We start from the raw sequence: 18,383 nt of genomic DNA, 5'->3' as shown, positions 1-18,383 counted from the left end.
AAGGAGCTGACAGTTTGCACATCGGTATGGGAAAGGAAATTAGAGAGTCTATTATACTTGCTGTGAGAGAGGAAAAAGAGGATAAATCTTTAACAGCAGAAAAGGGCCATCTCTATTTACAGCTGCATTAACTGAGAAATGTCAATAAAACCTAATTTCAAAAAAATCTACTGAAGATGTAGGAAGTAGCCAACAGAAGAAAAGGAAATATCAATACACTACTGTGTTTTGATAGTCTATCATTACAACATTGAATCGATACGTATTTTAAATGATTGTTATTTCACATTTTAAAGGAGTAGTTTGCCCAAATATGAAAAATCTGTGATCATTTGTTTACTCTCATGCTACAAAAGGAATACAAAAGGAGAAATGTTGAAAAATGTATGATTGACGTCACAATGGAAGAAATCGGTGATACAGCTTTGGAATGACATGAAGATAAACTATCCCTTTAAAAGTCTGTAATTTCTAGCACCTTTAAGAAAGGTTTGCAGACATTTAAAGTTTGTGGACAGTACATCGAACTCTTTCGTGTCACATTGAAAAGCTGAGGTATGAAAATCCTAACGATGCACTGAATTTGCACTGAACTTGGTAGATTGCGCTGGTCATTATGGAAATGATCTGGCTGTGTCTGTGTTCTTTAATGTGCGCATTGTTAGTAAAACACCCACAGAATTTCCCCTCCCATCTGCGCTTTTTTTGGAATTGCGCTCTAACATTAATTTGCCCTGTTTAGTAAATTAGTAAACCCATGTATGATAGTTGGAACTTGGAAGTATTAATTTCTTGTTTTATTTTCATTTTATGGTGACTTTAACAAAAAAATGCAAACGTGCACTACTAGAAAACAATATTTTCTAAATTTCATAAACAATATTTGACTCAAATGTACGTCACGATATAGAAAAAAACATGTGTCGCTACTTCTGTTACATCGCAACTTTTTTTAAAAACTGTTTTCTTACTTTTTTGTTTTTTAAAATAGTTTTTGTTAACAATAACCTTGCCACTAACCATTTTAGTCTAGTTGAGTTCCTCTCTCATCTGCTGTTGAGAACGAGAAGAGGAAGAAAGATACATGAAACTCTGCTGAAATCCACCCTAACCTGAGCAGGCTGTTGTTCAGCCTTGTACGCTTTCATAAATGCAGGCATTAATTATGGATTTATTGCTGTCCTTGTCTGTGCGCTGCTGTGTCACTATGCAGATCTCAATTATTCATGAGCTGTAGGAGCGGGGTAAAGGGGGGTGCACCCAAGCGGGACGGTGCAGTTTACAGATTATTTCTCTTTCAGCACCAAATCGTCCGGTTCGCTTTATTGCAGTATTTTAATGACTTGCTCCCCGTTTCTCATTTAAAACTAAGACTAATAGCAGTCAGTGGTGACATTTCTGTAATGAGGATGTTGAGTGTGTACTTACACTGACGCTCTGTGATGTACGTTTGTGTATGAAGCTGGGAACCTCAGCCCCCCAACCCCTCCCAGTGTACTGAGTTAATTACAAGTTTAAATAAGTAGAATGTCATGCTGAAGAGGCACTTTATTTATTGTAGTAAAGAGATATGTCGTCCTGCATTACACACTTCTGCCCTGGAGAAATGATGTGTCACTCACTGTTTTACACACATCAAATAAACGGACTTCATGTAGATTGGCCATATTATACACTTTTGTAGCAGTTTAGTTTTTGCTTGAAGCCCATTTAAAATTATTTGAATTAATTAAGGTATTTTTTTTACCTTTTTACCCTATTTCTGACTCCTAACCAGGTCCTAACAATGCTGTGTGATGCAACACAATTACAACCATTTAGAAAAAATATTGGATGTTTAATATACAGTTTTGAGGAGCAGGATTTTTCAAGTACTGCTCACTGCAAAGCCAAATGACCTCCAGTTCCCCCTCTCTGGAGGTCCAGCTCCACCTCTGTGTGAATTAATGGGTGGAGTTTATGTTTAGTGATGGGGTAAGGGGTAGGGTTAGGGTGTGGTTAGGTGTCTATCTCCACCCATTACCTCCAGCGAGGGGGAGCTAGAGCTCCAGCTCCTCCCATTTGGCTCTGCAGCAAGCACCCTCTCGGATTTTTACCCTATTATGTTTTACTGTGGAGCTGCTAGTTTTTTCACTACTGTATTTACAGTAAAACTTAAAGGGATTGATGCATTTTTTTAAAGTGACAGTAAATGCATTTACATTGTTACAAAATATTTATTTTGAACTTTCTATTCGTCAAAGAATCCTGAAAAAGAATGTGTTCCAAGTTTCATAAAATATTAAGCTACTTTCAACATCAATAATAAGAAGAAATGTTACTTAATGTTACTTTGATGCTCATAAAATCAGCATATTAGAATGATTTCTGAAGGATCATGTGACTCTGAAGACTAGAGTAATGGTTGCTGAAATTTAGCTTTGCCTTCACAGGAATAAGTTACATTTTAAAATATATTAAAAATAGAAAATGGGTATTTTAAATTGTAATAATATTTCTTTATTTTTATTTCTTTTTTTTATGTTTTAACACAATTTATGTATAATATGTTAATGAGAAGTTTTCAAATAAGTGATCTTGGCAGATTGGGTAGTAAGCTTTTTCGTGTAAACATTAGAGTATGTACTGTCAATTTCCAAAGAGCAAGGATAAGCTTTAATGAGTAAGACAGCAGTTCATGCATTAGATTATGCGATGATTTCAGTGTATGCCAGCAGGAGTGTGGGTAAATCCTGTGTTTCTGTGTAGTAGTACCCCGTTGACTGCAGTAGTTATGTGCATAAATAGCTGGCGGTCTGCTGTACTGAGACACTTGCAGAAGGCCACTCTATTGATTCAGTCCCGCACTGCAGCCTTTGATTACCGGCCTGACACACCACCGCAATCTATAATGCATTGTATATGCTCCGTGCAGAAATCCATAATGACTCTCTATATTCCACCCTCATTCATAATGAAGGATAAGCAGTGCCCACGTTCCCCAATCTGTCAGATAGACCCCATCCGTCAGCCTCGTTTTACATGCACAGTGAGTGGCACATTATTTCAGCTTTGTAAATGGTTCACTTTTAAGATACGACCGTGGCCACTCGTGGGTGTGCAGCATGTATTAACTTGAGATTGTGATACAAGTGCAATTTGACTGATTGCTCATTTAAGTCAATAAATGAATGTACAAGCATTCACAAGTTGAACTAGAGTCACTGTGTGTGTGTGTGTTGGGGGGGTCGTAATTATATTTGACCAGTTTGCAGTCTGAATTGAATGCGATGAGATAAAGTTTTCGCTGGATGCACATGAAAACGCACATACCCCAGTGCATGGAATACTAGACCACTGTTTCCTCATACAGTGCAGTTTCTACTTAAAAATTGCCTGCTATTTTTAAAATGATGTGAATGCATTATGCAAACGTTTCAAACACTAACATGCAACATTGTTGTCACATGAATTACTTTTCAGTTTGCATGCACAAAAAAAGGAAAACTCTTTAATCTTGGCAGTCAAGAAAAGGAGTCCAGAAAAACTGTGATACTGTAGATATTACTTCCAGATTACATGTCATTCTTTGCAGGAGATTTCTTTGGATGTTCACATTCATGCATTTGAAAGGTGCTTTTATACAAAGCGGCTTACTTTGCATTCAAGGTACACATTTACATTTTTTTCTTGCTTTGCAGTTTGCATTTTCTTGCAAACCCTATGGTATTGTTTTGCTAATGCCATGCTCTATTATTTGAGAGCATCTACTATTTACTAAAGCTTGACAAATCCTGTTCAACTGGGACATCATCAAACACAGACTACATTTTGAGTCATGCAAATGGAGAGTTTTTTGTATGACTTGATTGTATTAATAAATGTAAGATGTCAAACCTCCAACCTCTACATTTAGTCATTTAAAATCGAAATTTAATGTGGTAAATAATAAAAAAAAAGCCAACAAGCCTGTTGTGCTGTGTGTGTGTGTGTGTGTGTGTGTCTATATGTGTGAATATAATTGTATTATATATTATAATATATATATATATATATATATATATATATATATATATTATATATTATATTGTATTTATGTACATAAAATTACAAAGTAACCCATGCCATTGTAACAAGTTTATATTTTTATTTTTTGATTTGCAATAGTGGTGTGCAATTACTAAAGGGGAAATTTTCTTCTCTACTTCCTATGAAGTGATACATTGATGTACAATTGGTCCCTTTGTCATTGGTATTTCCCTTTATATATATGTGCCTTTATACATATAACTTCACTTAAAATAAGGGGAAGTGGTGTGTGGCCAAGTATGCTGACCCATACTCAGAATTTGTGCTCTGCATTTAACCCATCCAAGTGTACATACAGTAGTGAACATACACCCGGAGCAGTGGGCAGCCATTGCTGCGGCACCTGGGGAGCAGTTGGGGGTTTGGTGCCTTGCTCAAGGGTCTCACCTCAGTCGTGGTATTGAGGGTGGAGAGAGTGTTGGTTATTCACTCCTCCATCTACAATCCCTGCCGGACCTGAGACTCGAACCCACGACCTTCAGGTTACAAGTCTAACTCTCTATCCACTAGGCCACGACTGCCCTTTAAATGGCATAATAAATTATAAAATAAAAAAACATTAACAATGTGTTACAAAAATAGTATTATTTTCTTTAGATCTGTGATCTCTTTTTTCTTCCATATCGCTCTTGTTATTTCCTTTCTTGCCCTTCCCTGCACATTTTTGTAACTGATTAATTTTGAGGAATTTACTATGTGCTCTTTTACTTTGCGCTGACTTGACAACTAACTTTCACCGCTTACTCCTTGAGTTCACTATAATCCTCAGTAACAACTGTATGACTGGAGCGTTGTCAGCAGCTGAGCTCAATCCAGTTTTGTATTCTGTGGAGGAACAGGCAGAGCTGGTAGACAATCTCAGACCTCACTTATGCCTTTATCTCTCACAGTTAACGCAAGCATGCCCTATCATCTGACTGATCATATACGCTTCTGTGTTTTTACAGGACCAGAATCCCTTGCAGAGGCCTTAGAGGAATAAGAACTAATCAGAGCCATAGGTTCTCTGAAGTGAAGTCTCATAAGTGAAGTCTCGAGGGATCTCAAAACTCTCCGCCCCTTCTCTGCGAGGGGCCGCTGCCATGATATAACCTCCAAGCCTCTAAGTGCACACGAAAGCAAGACCCAGTGACCCCCGACATCCCCCTTCCGCTCTGGAGGAGCCCTGAGGTGGTGCGCTGCAGCTGAGCTGAGTATGTCTCAAACTCCTGTGTTGTGAAAGGAGAGTGTGCGCTGGGCAGCACTAGGCGCCATGCGTCCGTGGACGGGCTCGTGGCGCTGGATTATGCTGGTGCTGCTGGCCTGGGGCACGCTGCTTTTCTATATCGGGGGTCACCTCGTGAGGGACAGCGAGAATCCGGAACGGTCCAGCAGAGAGCTCTCCAAGATCCTGGCCAAGCTGGAAAGGCTGAAACAGCAGAATGAAGATCTGAGACGAATGGCAGAGACTCTAAGGTTGGTGAATTTTTTTGATTATTAATTTTTGTTTTGGGTCACATTTGTCTTCAAATGTGAGTTATTTGGATTGCCAGTATAATTTGGTATATCTACTGGAATAGTTAGCCCACAGGCCAATAGGTTTGTGAAGTCTAATATGTGATATGTTAGCTGGATTTTGATCTTCCTCCACAAAAATCAGAAAATAGTATATTTATGGCATGTAATCCCAAAATGTATCAAACCACAAGCACTGTTAATTTAGCAATATTTATTATTATAGTATTCATTAATATTTTAAATTAACTTTTATTTTGATTTTTAGCTTATTTTGCTTATTTGTTATGTGCTTTTCGTAATTTCTATTTTAATTATTTATCTTTAGCTTTATTTTTTATTTCCATTTTAGCTTAATAATTGTATTATTTTAAACATATTTAGTTAGTTGCCAAAATAACATTTCTAATTTCAGTTATGTTTTTAAAGTTAAGATTTCATCTAATATTTTCATTTAATTTCAGCTTTATTTCTATTTATGAATGAAAATGATTTTGAATAGGTTTTAGTTAAACAATAACAACACTGACCATAAGCTAGTTCTCACTTTTATCACTACAATTTACTCTAGATAGAATGAGGCAATATTATTGACTAGTCCACTAGTTAATTGGTCTACTAGTCTATCGTTGTTGGGTTTTTTAATTCAAGTCGTTTTTTTATTTGCATAGCACTCTTCACGATATACATTGTTTCAAAGCAGCTTTACAGAAAATTATGGTGTTAATGTTAATAATATCCTAATATCTTATTGCTTTTACGTTTAGCAGATTAGAGATGGATGATAATATAATCTACATTCTGCAATGAAATAAACAATCAAGCAGTTGAGATTTGCGATGCTTTAAATAGGATGAGGTGCTTGCTAATAGCTTTCCAGTATTTTCAGCATGGTAAAATACTCCCAGAGTAGTTGCGTACTGACATTAAATCGCCAATTTGTAGCAAATTAATCATATATAACAATACATTTAAGGACAGTTACAGTTGTAATTCTATTGGTCTTGTATTTACACTTGCTGTGTTACGATTGGTCCTTGTCAGCCAATAGCTGGTCTTGTATGGTCAGGCTTGCACTGGTCACTTCCTGTCATGCACTGTGGCATTTGACAGACAGCCATTGGGCTAAATTTGAGCTGCTTTGCTAGTTCATTACCCTCCGGGAAACCTTGTATAACCGACAGATGCAAAACAGGCTTCTTCACAGTTCACCTGCCTGCTGTTTTCATCTGAATGTGTGTATATGTGTGTGCGTATATGTGCTGTGTGTGCAGTATGCAAACTTGTGTGCACCATGTATTTCACTAAGCCTGTCTGCTTATACATTATGTAAACTCTGAAATCAGTGTTATTGTAAAGTATTAAATTGACCCTGTTGACTTTTTCCACTAATGTTCCTATTTGACAGCACACATGCACATTCCTCACAATGTTGCATTTGGTTGTTTATGTAGTTATTTTTTTGTCAGATTTTTCTTTAATAAATGCAAGAATCTTTTTTTTTTTTTTTTTTTACTTTTTTTTTCCCCTTTTATGTTTGAAACTCTAATAAGTAAATGAATAAGTTGTTACTTGTCATTTGCCCTCTGAATGTACGTATTGTGTATGAAACTAATACTTTGTCTAATAATAATAAAAAGCTGAATAATGTATGCATGCAAGACATTAAAAATGAAATTGCTTTACCTGTAAACACTGGTGTTGAACTGTTGAACGCATTGTGTAATGCCATTGTCAGATGCTGCTTTTAGAGACCTACTGTATAGTGCCACAATCAGATACGACTTTCAGAACTAGTTAGTTGCTAATACTACAAAGTAACCAAAACCTTGGTAAATGTCACTGAAAGGTTTTGGACACATCAGCACCATAAGAAAAACTTTTAATCTAAAGATTGTATGAAAATCAACCTCACATAAGCAAAAAAGGGAAACAGCACATCCTACTTCCTGCACGGATGTAAACAGGCCTAGGAACAACGGATTCATTAAATTCTTTTTGGCAGAACATAAACACAGACTTGTGATTTATACTGTAGTATGATTTTCAAAAAGAGTGTTTTCAGAAAAGAGGCCATTTGAAGGCTTTGAAGCAATGCTTTTTTCATTTGCAGTCAGTTTCAGTGAAGTATTTCTCAGCTACTTATTTCATGCTCCAGACAATTATACATGATTAAAACAACTGCGGTATGGACAATGAGAAACATAAAAAGTGTTGTTTAGATACAAAATCTCTAGCAGCTAGCCTTTACCGACATCACAGAGAGACTTATAGAATATTCATAAAAAGGAATATGATCAAATTAAGCTCAATTGACATCTTGTATTCCTGAAGGTTTTTTTTTTCCAGTCAGTTTTTTATCAGTAGGTTATATTGCTACGCCAGTAGGTGGCGACAGGTTGACTCTTTATAAGTGAGTTCGTTCAATAACAGTTAGTTCAGTAACATTTCATTAGGTACAAAAAAGTTGGGCCCTGTGCTTTCCGCGATGCAGAAAACACGGACAGGATCGCGGAATCCAGTCATAAAAACGGAATTTACAGTTTAGCGCGGAATGTCACGGAATTTGTCAAAGTTTGGATGAATTAATCAAAAGTACACTGTAAAAAAAAAAAAGAAAAACGTTGAGCCAACATAAACTTTTAAGGCAACCAGCTTCAGCAGATTTTTTAGTTTTCTCAACTTATTTTTTAGGAAATTTCTCTACTTTTTGTTGTATAAACTTAAAGCAAGAAGTTGAGAAAACTCAAAAATCTGCTGAAGCTGGTTGCCTTCAAATTTTAAGTTTTTTTTTTTTTACAGTGTAGGTCATTACACTTAAATCAAATCACGATATGGACTAGTATCTGTAAATATTAAGCCGCAAAAGTCGATTTAAATATGAATCAAAACTAAATATGAATTCAAAACTTTTAAATCTCCAAAACTGATCTGAGAGTCACTTCACGAGCATTTTACCATTTCATTTGAGTAAAACTAGCATCATATCATATACACATAGAACCTATTAAAGACATTGTGAGAGAAATAGGCTATATTACTATTATTTAGTAGAATGTAAGTAATACTACTACTACTGTTGAAAAATAATCAAACTTTATTTTTTTAAGAAATAATCACAAAATATTTTTATTTTAATAGTAAATCCCCTTTATTTGCCAAAACTTTAAATGTTTAATTTTCATTAATTAAAATATAAATTAAATCAATGTTTTATGCCTTCATCTGATAACCAGTCAAATTTAAATACACAACACAGAATTTCTGAGGGGGAAAAACATTTCATAAGGCTACTGTAAGAATACATAAAAATTGTTTGTATGCATTCAAATAATTAAACATGCTAAAACAGAATTTGGTAATAATAAAACAGAAGGTGAGAAAAAAAATAAAACATTTAATTCGGCTCTAAACGTCATTTTTGTTGCACAAAAATGTTCAATTGTATAAGTTTCATGATTTTAATTAATTAGACATTCTTTTTGATTAATAAAATTTAATTTGGCCATTAACTCTTTCCCCGCCATTGAGGAGATATCTCGTCAATTAAGAGACAACGCTTCCCCGCCATTGACAAGTTTTTATGGCAATCCGTGTTCTAGCTATATTACGGTAAGGAAAGACCTAGCACATGTCCTGAATGAGGTCTTACGGGTCCGAATACAAGACGATCGTCATAAATGGTAGGATCAGAGAAAATGTAGGTCATATATGTAGATCATGTTTTGACCATTTTGAATCTGATCGGGACGAATTAGTCAGTGAGAGAGATGCCTTTACAGACACAGAAACATCTCTAGTTGTGTATGGACCGATAACCCGTCAATCTGAATGTGTCGTGATGATATATATATATATATATATATATATACACGTGTGTGTGTGTGCGTGTGTGTGTATGTACAGTATGTATATGTATGTATGTAGCCTATATGTTTGTGATTGTGTGTGTGTGTGTGTGTGTGTGTGTGTGTGTGTGTCTGTCTGTCTGTTCTGTTTATTGAATGCAATTTCAGTTATTCATATAATTATTTACAGGTGAAAGAATATGACATTTGAATGTCAGGGACGGATTAACGCACGGGCCTACTGGGCACGTGCCCAGGGCACTGGACCAGAGGGGGGCTCAGCTGAAATACCGCTACTCCCAGAACGCGATTTCTACTGTGCCCCCTCAGATTTTTGAGGCAAGTGGATTTTGAATGCAGTTTCCAAAAGACAAAAAAATGTATATACTGTATATAGCTGAAGAATATTTTTTATATTTAATAAACGATCACACTGGTGTGATTAGATCATTCAGTGCGGCACATCGTCAGCTGCTAAATTAAAATCTGCGTTCGCTCAACTTCCCTGGCTGGCACGGAGCCAAAGACAGCCGTGTTTTTCTACAGCACTGCACATTATAACCAGTCACACATGATTCTGTTGAGTTTATGAGTACAATGGCCAATAAGAGGCGTCCAGATGAGTCGTCGCTGAAACAGCTGTTTTGTTCAGTGCGCGTGCTCCCTGAATGAATTCTGCTCTCTGCCGATTTCTCTCATCAGAAACAAGAAAGTGCAGAAGTGCGTACAATGTAAGCAAGATATTAATTTCACAATGTAAGCAACTTTAGTGATTAATGGGAGTTTTTGAGAGAGTTTTAATTCTAACTCTGTCAATGATAATGTAAAGTGTCTATTTACACTCAGTGCAAATAGCCCACCTTTTGGCCATATTTACAATAATTCCGCCCACCAAGTGTGACTGGGACTGTCAAGATTATAAAAAGCTGCTATAAACCAGCCGCTTCAGTGGCACAGATGGTAAAGCGCATACTGTAGTATTTTTGACGCGATCGACTAGGGTTCGAACCTGCCTTTTGCCAAACTTTTTTTCTCCCTTTTCAAATCTCATATCACATGGTAAAGGCATTTATTTTTAATAAAAATTCAAGAAATAACCAAAAAGTTGAAAATAAAGTATCGGGTAGGGTTAGGGTAGGTGTAAGGAGGGCTTTATTGTATCAATAAGGTGGCATCCATTTAATAATCTGAATTAAAATGATAATTTACACTCAATATGTTATTATTGCATACTGTTTTATAATGTAATACAATACTGAAGTGCAGACAATTGCCACTATTTTGCAACAAGTAGTATAAATAGCCGGAAATCCTGCTATTTTAACATAAAATGTGTAAATATAATCTTTAGCTATTTGCCCTTAGTGTAATTAACATATCGCTAAAAATACTGCTATTTTCACTTAGTGTAGATAAAATCCATTGCTATGTGAACTTAAGAAAAATTACCGCAATTTCAACTGAGGGGGCGTATAATCAGTCCGTGCCCAGAGCACCTCTGTGTCATAATCCGTCCCTGTTGAATGTATTTTGCTTGAAAATGCACTACTTTGAATTTTTGTCCAAAATGTTGTATTTCTGATGAAACCTATGTGCATTCAAGTGGTGATAAAACATGAACACATGAAGATAGAATAAAATTTTTAATTAAAAGCAGAGGCTTGGTTCTTTATTTTGATATATAATATGTTCATATATTCATAGCAGAAAATATTCTGAGGGCTGTTAAATTTAGGTGAAAATCATCAAAAATGCTAGCTGTGGCTGGCAACTTTTTTAAAAAGCGCTGGCGGTGAAAGAGTTAAAAAAGAGTCAAGAGAAAAAAAAACAGATTCCAGAAAAATTCAAATGAAAAAAAAACAAAAAAAAACTGAATCTAGAAAAATTAAAACGGAAATAAATTAATTTAGAAAAAAATAAAACGGATTTCATAGGGCCCTAAAAAAGATACTGAAACTGTTTCTGAATATGCCTATTTTCCTACTATGTAGTATAGGTGAAAAACTGTACGTGAAATGAGTAGGATGTCCGAATTTGTAATACTCATGAAACGGTATGTGAAAAGTAGCCAGATGACCTACTATTTTAAGTGTGCATCCAATGGGCACTTTACTATCCAATGACGCCACAGGAAAGTAGTTGTGAATGGCAGTGAAGTGACGCAACTGGCATCATAACTGATGTCACATGATAAAGTCAACATGGCAAATGTAGTATGTCTAGATTGTATTCATACTACATGGATTTATACTACATAGGACATACTTTTTTACTGGTTGCTAAGTTTGTTTCTCATCAAATGTAGTGCGTATTTATACAGTGTGCGATTTCAGATGCACCTAATCACTGAGTTATTGAATCATTCACTCGGCACTGTAGTGCCTAGTAGACCAGGACACACACACAAAATAATTTCAAGACAGCACATTCCTTGGCAGGAGTTAAGACTTCCACTCCCAGCATCTGCAATTGACTGGCTGGCCGATTTCCTCAACTCAGAGCAAGTAATCAAATAATTATTCATAATTCTGCTGGAAACTGGTTACATTCATCTTTAAGAGTAAAGATAGTAAAGTTCCTAGCATTCTTGGAAACGAGCGTTAGAACCTTAAACTCTCGTCAAATCAAAACAATTCATTGCCTGCAGCGTGTATGTGTGTTTGTGTGTGTACGTATTCTGTTTTGTGTTATTTTAGCTTAGTAGTGTTTTAGAGTAGCAAATAAACTTTGATTTATTAAGAAATCTTGTGTCTGGTGCTATGTGATTTTCAAGTCTTAAACTATTTGCAAAGATCGCGTTACCTATGCTAAAATTTACCTATGTTAAAATTACCTATGCTAAAAAATTACGTAATCAATTCGGTATTACTGTGGCCACGGGAATCATCTGAATTGTTAAAACATACTGGTTTTAATGCTTGCTGGACAAGTCGTTAATGAGGAATCGTTAATAAGGTATAAGTTGGATGTTTTGATTAATATCCATTAATCATACGAATATGAAATCGATACGACTCGATTTCCAGAAACTAAAATTAAATGAATAGTTCTAAAATTACTACAGCACGATGATAGATTCTTACTGTGGTTTCGTTTGAAACTTTTTTGTTTGTTTGTTGGTGGAACAAAAATAGACAAAGTACCTACCAATACTGTGTCTAAAATGTATATTCCTCAATATTTACATGCTAATTGAACAATTGTATAAAAACAGCATCACATTCACTGTTGTACTGTTTTGCCGAATACAAACAGTCAGGAACAACTTCACTATTGCTTGTCTGTTATTGCTTATAGTATAGGCTCAATGGTATTCCAAAACCAGTGAATCATGAATGGATTTGTCAAGTTTCACATTCCTAGTAACCACCCAAAAGTCTTATTTAGAGCTTTTCTTTATAAGAAATGATGTGTTTACAGTAGCTCTGAACAATCTGGTGTCGTGAACTCCTGATTTTGAATTCTGATGAAATGTTTGCATAGAGATACTTGACTCTTAAGACTGTGTATGTGTGTGTGCTCGCTACTCAAAGTAGGACAGGATGGAGAAAGTGTTATTTGTAATATATGACCATGTATAGTCCTAATGAATTGAAACGGTTTGTTTTCCTCCTATCACTCCGACGCAGTACAGTATCAGCACTGTCAGTCTTTCATTAAGCACATCCTGAGGGAATTATCAGGTGCTGATACACGCACACACACACAGCGATTCCACATTAGAGCCCACTGATGCTTCATCTTGCTTTTATATTGACTCCTGCATAAATGAAAAAGCGGATAACGCACACATAGAGGCTTGTTCAGCAGATATGGGGATGAGTGACAAGGCAGGCCAAAGATGGTGCTGTGATTGATCCAGAAGGACAAGCCTGATGGAAGAGAAGGTGTATGACTCCAGCACTTACAGACACTTATTATATCTCTCACACACACTCACTTACACACAGCAGTGAGTGCTGGGACAGCTTTACTGATGAGTTGTAGTGCAGTACAGAGTAGAAGTGGGCCGTCACACTGCAATGATAACAGTCTTCCTTTCACATATACTAACTCTGAGTCCAAATATGCCTGCAAATAGGATTTTGTTCAATTTGGACATTCAAGTTAGCTGAGTTGAGCCACAGAAATCTGTGAGAGCTGTGCTTCATAAATCACTACACTATTTACAAAACACAACTGACCTTAATGTGACCATACCTTAAGGCAAGCTGGTTTATTTGGAAGCCATTTTGGTAAGGCCACCAGGCAGGCATATAAATACTATCCACTTGAATGGGAAAATCTCCAAATTGTTGTCTCGATAACATTATTTCTGTCTGCAAAAGTATCTGGCAATAATGGTATGATAAATAGCTTTAGCTTTTTTTTGCTCAAATCACACTATATTTTTCAGGTTGGCCCAGCTTATGCAGATGCATATTGAAAATATAAATAACAAGTACATAGACAGCTTATACCATTACCAAAAATGCAGAAATTTGTGACTTTGATTCCTACAGTGTAATCGGCAATCGATTTGGCCAAAACAAATCATTTTAAATTATAAGGTTGCTCTGAAGAGTGAGTAGAATAATGTCACCTCATTGTCCCCTGTTTGCATTCATGAGCAAACGTTTGGCTGAAGTTTGTCACTCTTTCTTTGTCAGGTCTTGTTCAGGCGTCTGGATCCTGCTCTCCTCTGTCTCCAGCGTGACAGCAATATGCTGCGTTATGATTTCTCTTTTCTCTGTCTCTTAATAGTTGTGTTTGTGTGTGTTTGTGTCCAGGGGAAAGTAAAAAAAGCAAGAAAGAATAAGGGTGGAGATGGACTTTGGCTGATAAAGCTGATGTTTTTCATGATAAGAACAGATATTTACATTTTTATGATGACACACAGACTCTTCTAACCAAGACATGTGCCAGCATGTGCAAGGCCATCTGTTTTTGTCTGAATCTACATTTAAAGGGATAGTTCACCCAAAATGAAATTTCTGTCATCACCTCAAGTAGTTGTGTTGAACACAGAAGAAGATATTTTGATATTTTGGTAACCAGACAGTTGCCGGCAGCCGTTGAGTTCCATAGCACACACACACACACACACACACACACACACAAAAAAAATACTATGGCTACCAAAATTCTTCAAAACATCAAACAACAACAACAACAAAAGAAAGAAAGAAATTCAGGTTTGGAACAACAGGAGTGAGTAAATGATGACAATTTTTTCATTTTGGGGTGAACTATCCCTTTAAGAACATTTTATATTATAAAAAATATTTCTGATGGATTAACCCTTAACTCCATAAATGTTCTGTCAATCATTATTACATATTCAGGTCTTTAGCGACCCTGACTTACATATACAACACAGATGGATCTCTATCTGCTGCAATAGCATAAAACAATCCTGATATTTTAATAACAGTTGCTAAAAAAATCAAATCAAGCATATTTCTTTACCTTTTGAAACTTAGAAGGGTTCAGTTCGAGCAGATGATTTTACCATCGCTGTCATTCGCGATCTCAACCATATTCTCAAAACTATCATTTTCAGTGACTTCAAAATCAATATTTTGATCGCTGGCAGCTTATTCACCACATCCACCATCAAATGACTGTAACATTTATATTTCATTACGTACAGTAATTGCTCTGCAGTAAAGCCATTCCAGCCAGTTCAATTTTTGAAGATGATATTCTTTTGTTTTATGTTTGCCGTAATAATGAGTGAAACGTCACGTCATCGTCTATCAAACAGTGCCACCTCGAGGAATAAAGGTGAAATGCATTTATCGAGTCATCACGTTTAATTATTATTGCGCTGGAAAAATATACTTAGACTATTACACACCTCGGGTCATTAGTGACCCTATACACTTTTTTACAAAAAATTAATCAGAAAACAGACATTCTTTTACATTTTATTACTTGTCATATTGTTTAAATAGGTTGAGGAATACTAAGAGAGTTGATATCTAACTATAAAAAATTAAGGAGGAAGAGGGTAGTAAATGACATCTTGGGTCACTAAAGACCTGAGGTATGCATTTAAGGTTTAATAGCATCAAATTTTTATTCTTTATCAGCAGCAAATCTATACTTTTATAGCTTGCGTCTGTGTTTTTATGGTGGCCAGAGTTAAAGTTGTATTGCTCTTTCATCCCTCAGGAGATTTAATGGAATTGCCAGTTACAAATTCAGGTCTCAGATGTTTCTCATAAAATTCCTTGGGAGAAATAAAAATAGAAACGAGTCTGATGTATATAGGTATAAAATGAATGTGGATTGCATATCACAGATATATTATTGATATTAGAGTTCATATGAATCATATCTCTAACTTTTGTTTGCAGAATTTTGGGGATCTTTGCATAATTTGCTCTCCATTTATTCTCATTGCTGTCTAGGAAAGACAATTGAGAGATTTCATTTCAGATTTTGATTTGATTTTGATACTTGGCTGTCCAGCCAATAAATGCTGCTTAGAGGCCATGCCCATGTGATCTAATAGCCAGTAATAGCGGGAGATCCTTACCTCTCAATATATCGCCATAGAGACTGTGAACTCTGGATTCAGTGACAGTCAATTAGTCCCTTCTAAATGTGACTAATTACTCTCGGGTTTAGACTTGGCCTTTTATTTGACCTCTCTCTTTGGTGCAGCAGTAATAAAAAACATCAAACTGTAATTAGCTCTGATATAGGTTTCCCACACACAACTCAAACTGACAAATGTCCAAAACAAACTATTCTACACCACCATTAGTCATTTGTAAATGTAAAAACACACTTATTTCAGGTCCTACTCACATTTGTATAACAAATGGGCACTTTTAAGAACCACATGATTTGCAAAAACAAACACAGGCAGCCATTGATATTACAAATACACACACACACACACACACACACACACACACTCTCTCTCTCTCTCTCTCTCTCTCTCTCTCTCTCTCTCTCACACACACACACACACACACATACACAGAGAGAGACTAGGGATTTAGCAGGACATTGTACCTAAATTATGATGACATTGTTATTGTATTGTACAAATAAGTACAATTACCGATAACATTGCCTATTTTATTCCATTGGAATGCAGATTTGACAGTATAGCATTGATTTCAAATTGACTTACAGTATAGTAACAACAATGTTAATGCATTAATGCTAATTAACACCTCATTTATATAGGGCTGGATTCAAATTTTCTGACAGGGAGTTGGGACACCTTAACAGATATTGTTTTCCTTTCATCAGGCCTTTAATTATTAATGCACAGTCAACTGTTGAGATTTCTAAAGGCAAACAATGGCAGTGTTTTTTTCCCCCTCCTGCAATCAAAGATCATTAGAACAGAAGAGATTTTACACAAGGAAAACTGCCAGCTTCCTCCATAATTCATGAAGGTCCAGCCTTTAAAGCTCTTCATTCCACTTTGTACTTGCCCTTATGAAAATTTAACAAGTTCTTGCCTAGTATCCATAGTTTAACTAGACTAAATAATGTTAAACACATTTAGTACCTATAAATTCTACAGTCATTGTTTTAATGAATTTTTCCCTCAATTGTTTTAAGAAAATATATAATATAATATTTCTGTGAAAAATGTCATATAGTTAAAATTACAAGGATTGTAATGTGTGGATAAGTAAGACATGGCACAGTGTTTTCTCTGTTTTTGTTCTCAGTTCAGTTTATGTAAGGACTAAGGAAAATTTCATAAAAATTTGATTTCATCTTGCTTAATTGCTCATGTCATTCCCAACCTGTATGAATTATTGTATAGAACACAAAACAACATATTTGTTGCAGTGTGTGTGTGTGCTATGTCCATACAATAAAAATCAATAGGGTCCAATGTTATTTTTTGATCCCAATGACTTTCATTGTATAGAGAAAAAAACATTCATCAGAATATCTCCATTTATTTTCCACAGAATAAATAAAGTCATACAGGTTTGGTAAATGATGACAGAATTTTCTTTTTTGGTTAAACTGTCCTTTTAAGCATTGAGTCAAAGGGCATGTGACAGGGAATTGTGTGGTGAATTCAAATATCACCAAATGAGGATCACACACTATCACACTTACAACTTGTTCCAAACACAACAAACTTTGCAAGTAGAGACATGACAAATGAGAACCCAGTGTGTTTTAAAATCAGCTCAAAATATCAAACATGCTTGATATCCTCCTAATGGATGAAATCATAGTTTGAAGCTAAAAAAATTCAAGTCTGTGCTCATCATACACTACTCGATTTTCTGTGTAATATGTCAACTTCAACTGCCCAGAATCTACAGACTGGCTTAGACTTTCAGCAACTAACTGACTCATCCAGACTACAGATTGAGGTAAATAGCTTTACAGTAGCACATTTCAATCTTTAGTAATGTTCACAATGATATTTGAGAGCAGGCCAACCAATTTAAGTTTTTTGATCTTCTTCTATCTATCTTTATTTGTCTTTCACCACAGAAGTAGAACCACACAAATGGGTTTCAGCAACTTTAACACAATGGTGCCGTGGAACACCACCATGAACTTATTACAGGGACATTCCCTCTGGAGTCACCTAGGGTTAAGTGGCACCATGACGATGGCTCTCAGCTCACTCCATACAGGGTATAAACCAGCAACCTTCCGGATACAAACCCGGAGCTTTCACAACTACATCACATTACACTTGACAGTGATTCAGTCATAGTGTAACAGCTGTCATGTAGTGACATCATCCAGTTCTTGTTCAGCACATCTATATTTGTGTCGCACGCACACCTACACACCAAGTGTCACACAAAATGTTGTCCAATTCATCACTAATGACTGAAGAGGTTGACTGTCTCTCTGAGTGTTTGCTAGCTCACTAGCTGCTCTTGTCACTTTGAAATGTTCTCATAGAAGGTCAAAACCGTAGCCCACAGCAAGCTGTTGGTACTTTCACCCCAAGTGTGACAGTTTTATGCATCTTCCTCTTTC

At 35.9% G+C, this 18,383-nt stretch overlaps 1 protein-coding gene across 2 annotated transcripts in view; it reads left to right on the top strand.

The window, feature by feature from the left end:
* LOC306886633 (alpha-(1,6)-fucosyltransferase) overlaps nt 1–18,383 on the top strand; it is a 98,222-nt gene that overhangs the window by 42,487 nt on the left and 37,352 nt on the right. For both annotated transcript variants that reach the window (XM_079443912.1, XM_079443913.1), the window contains exon 2: nt 5,016–5,523. In XM_079443912.1, the coding sequence (XP_079300038.1) occupies nt 5,321–5,523 (203 nt within the window). In that variant the 5' untranslated portion in view covers nt 5,016–5,320. The remainder of the gene's footprint in view (nt 1–5,015; nt 5,524–18,383) is intronic.

Source organism: Barbus barbus, assembly GCF_936440315.1.
Source record: "Barbus barbus genome assembly, chromosome: 20".
In the NCBI taxonomy this organism is placed as follows: Eukaryota; Metazoa; Chordata; class Actinopteri; order Cypriniformes; family Cyprinidae; genus Barbus; species Barbus barbus.
This window is presented reverse-complemented; position numbering and strand designations above follow the sequence as displayed.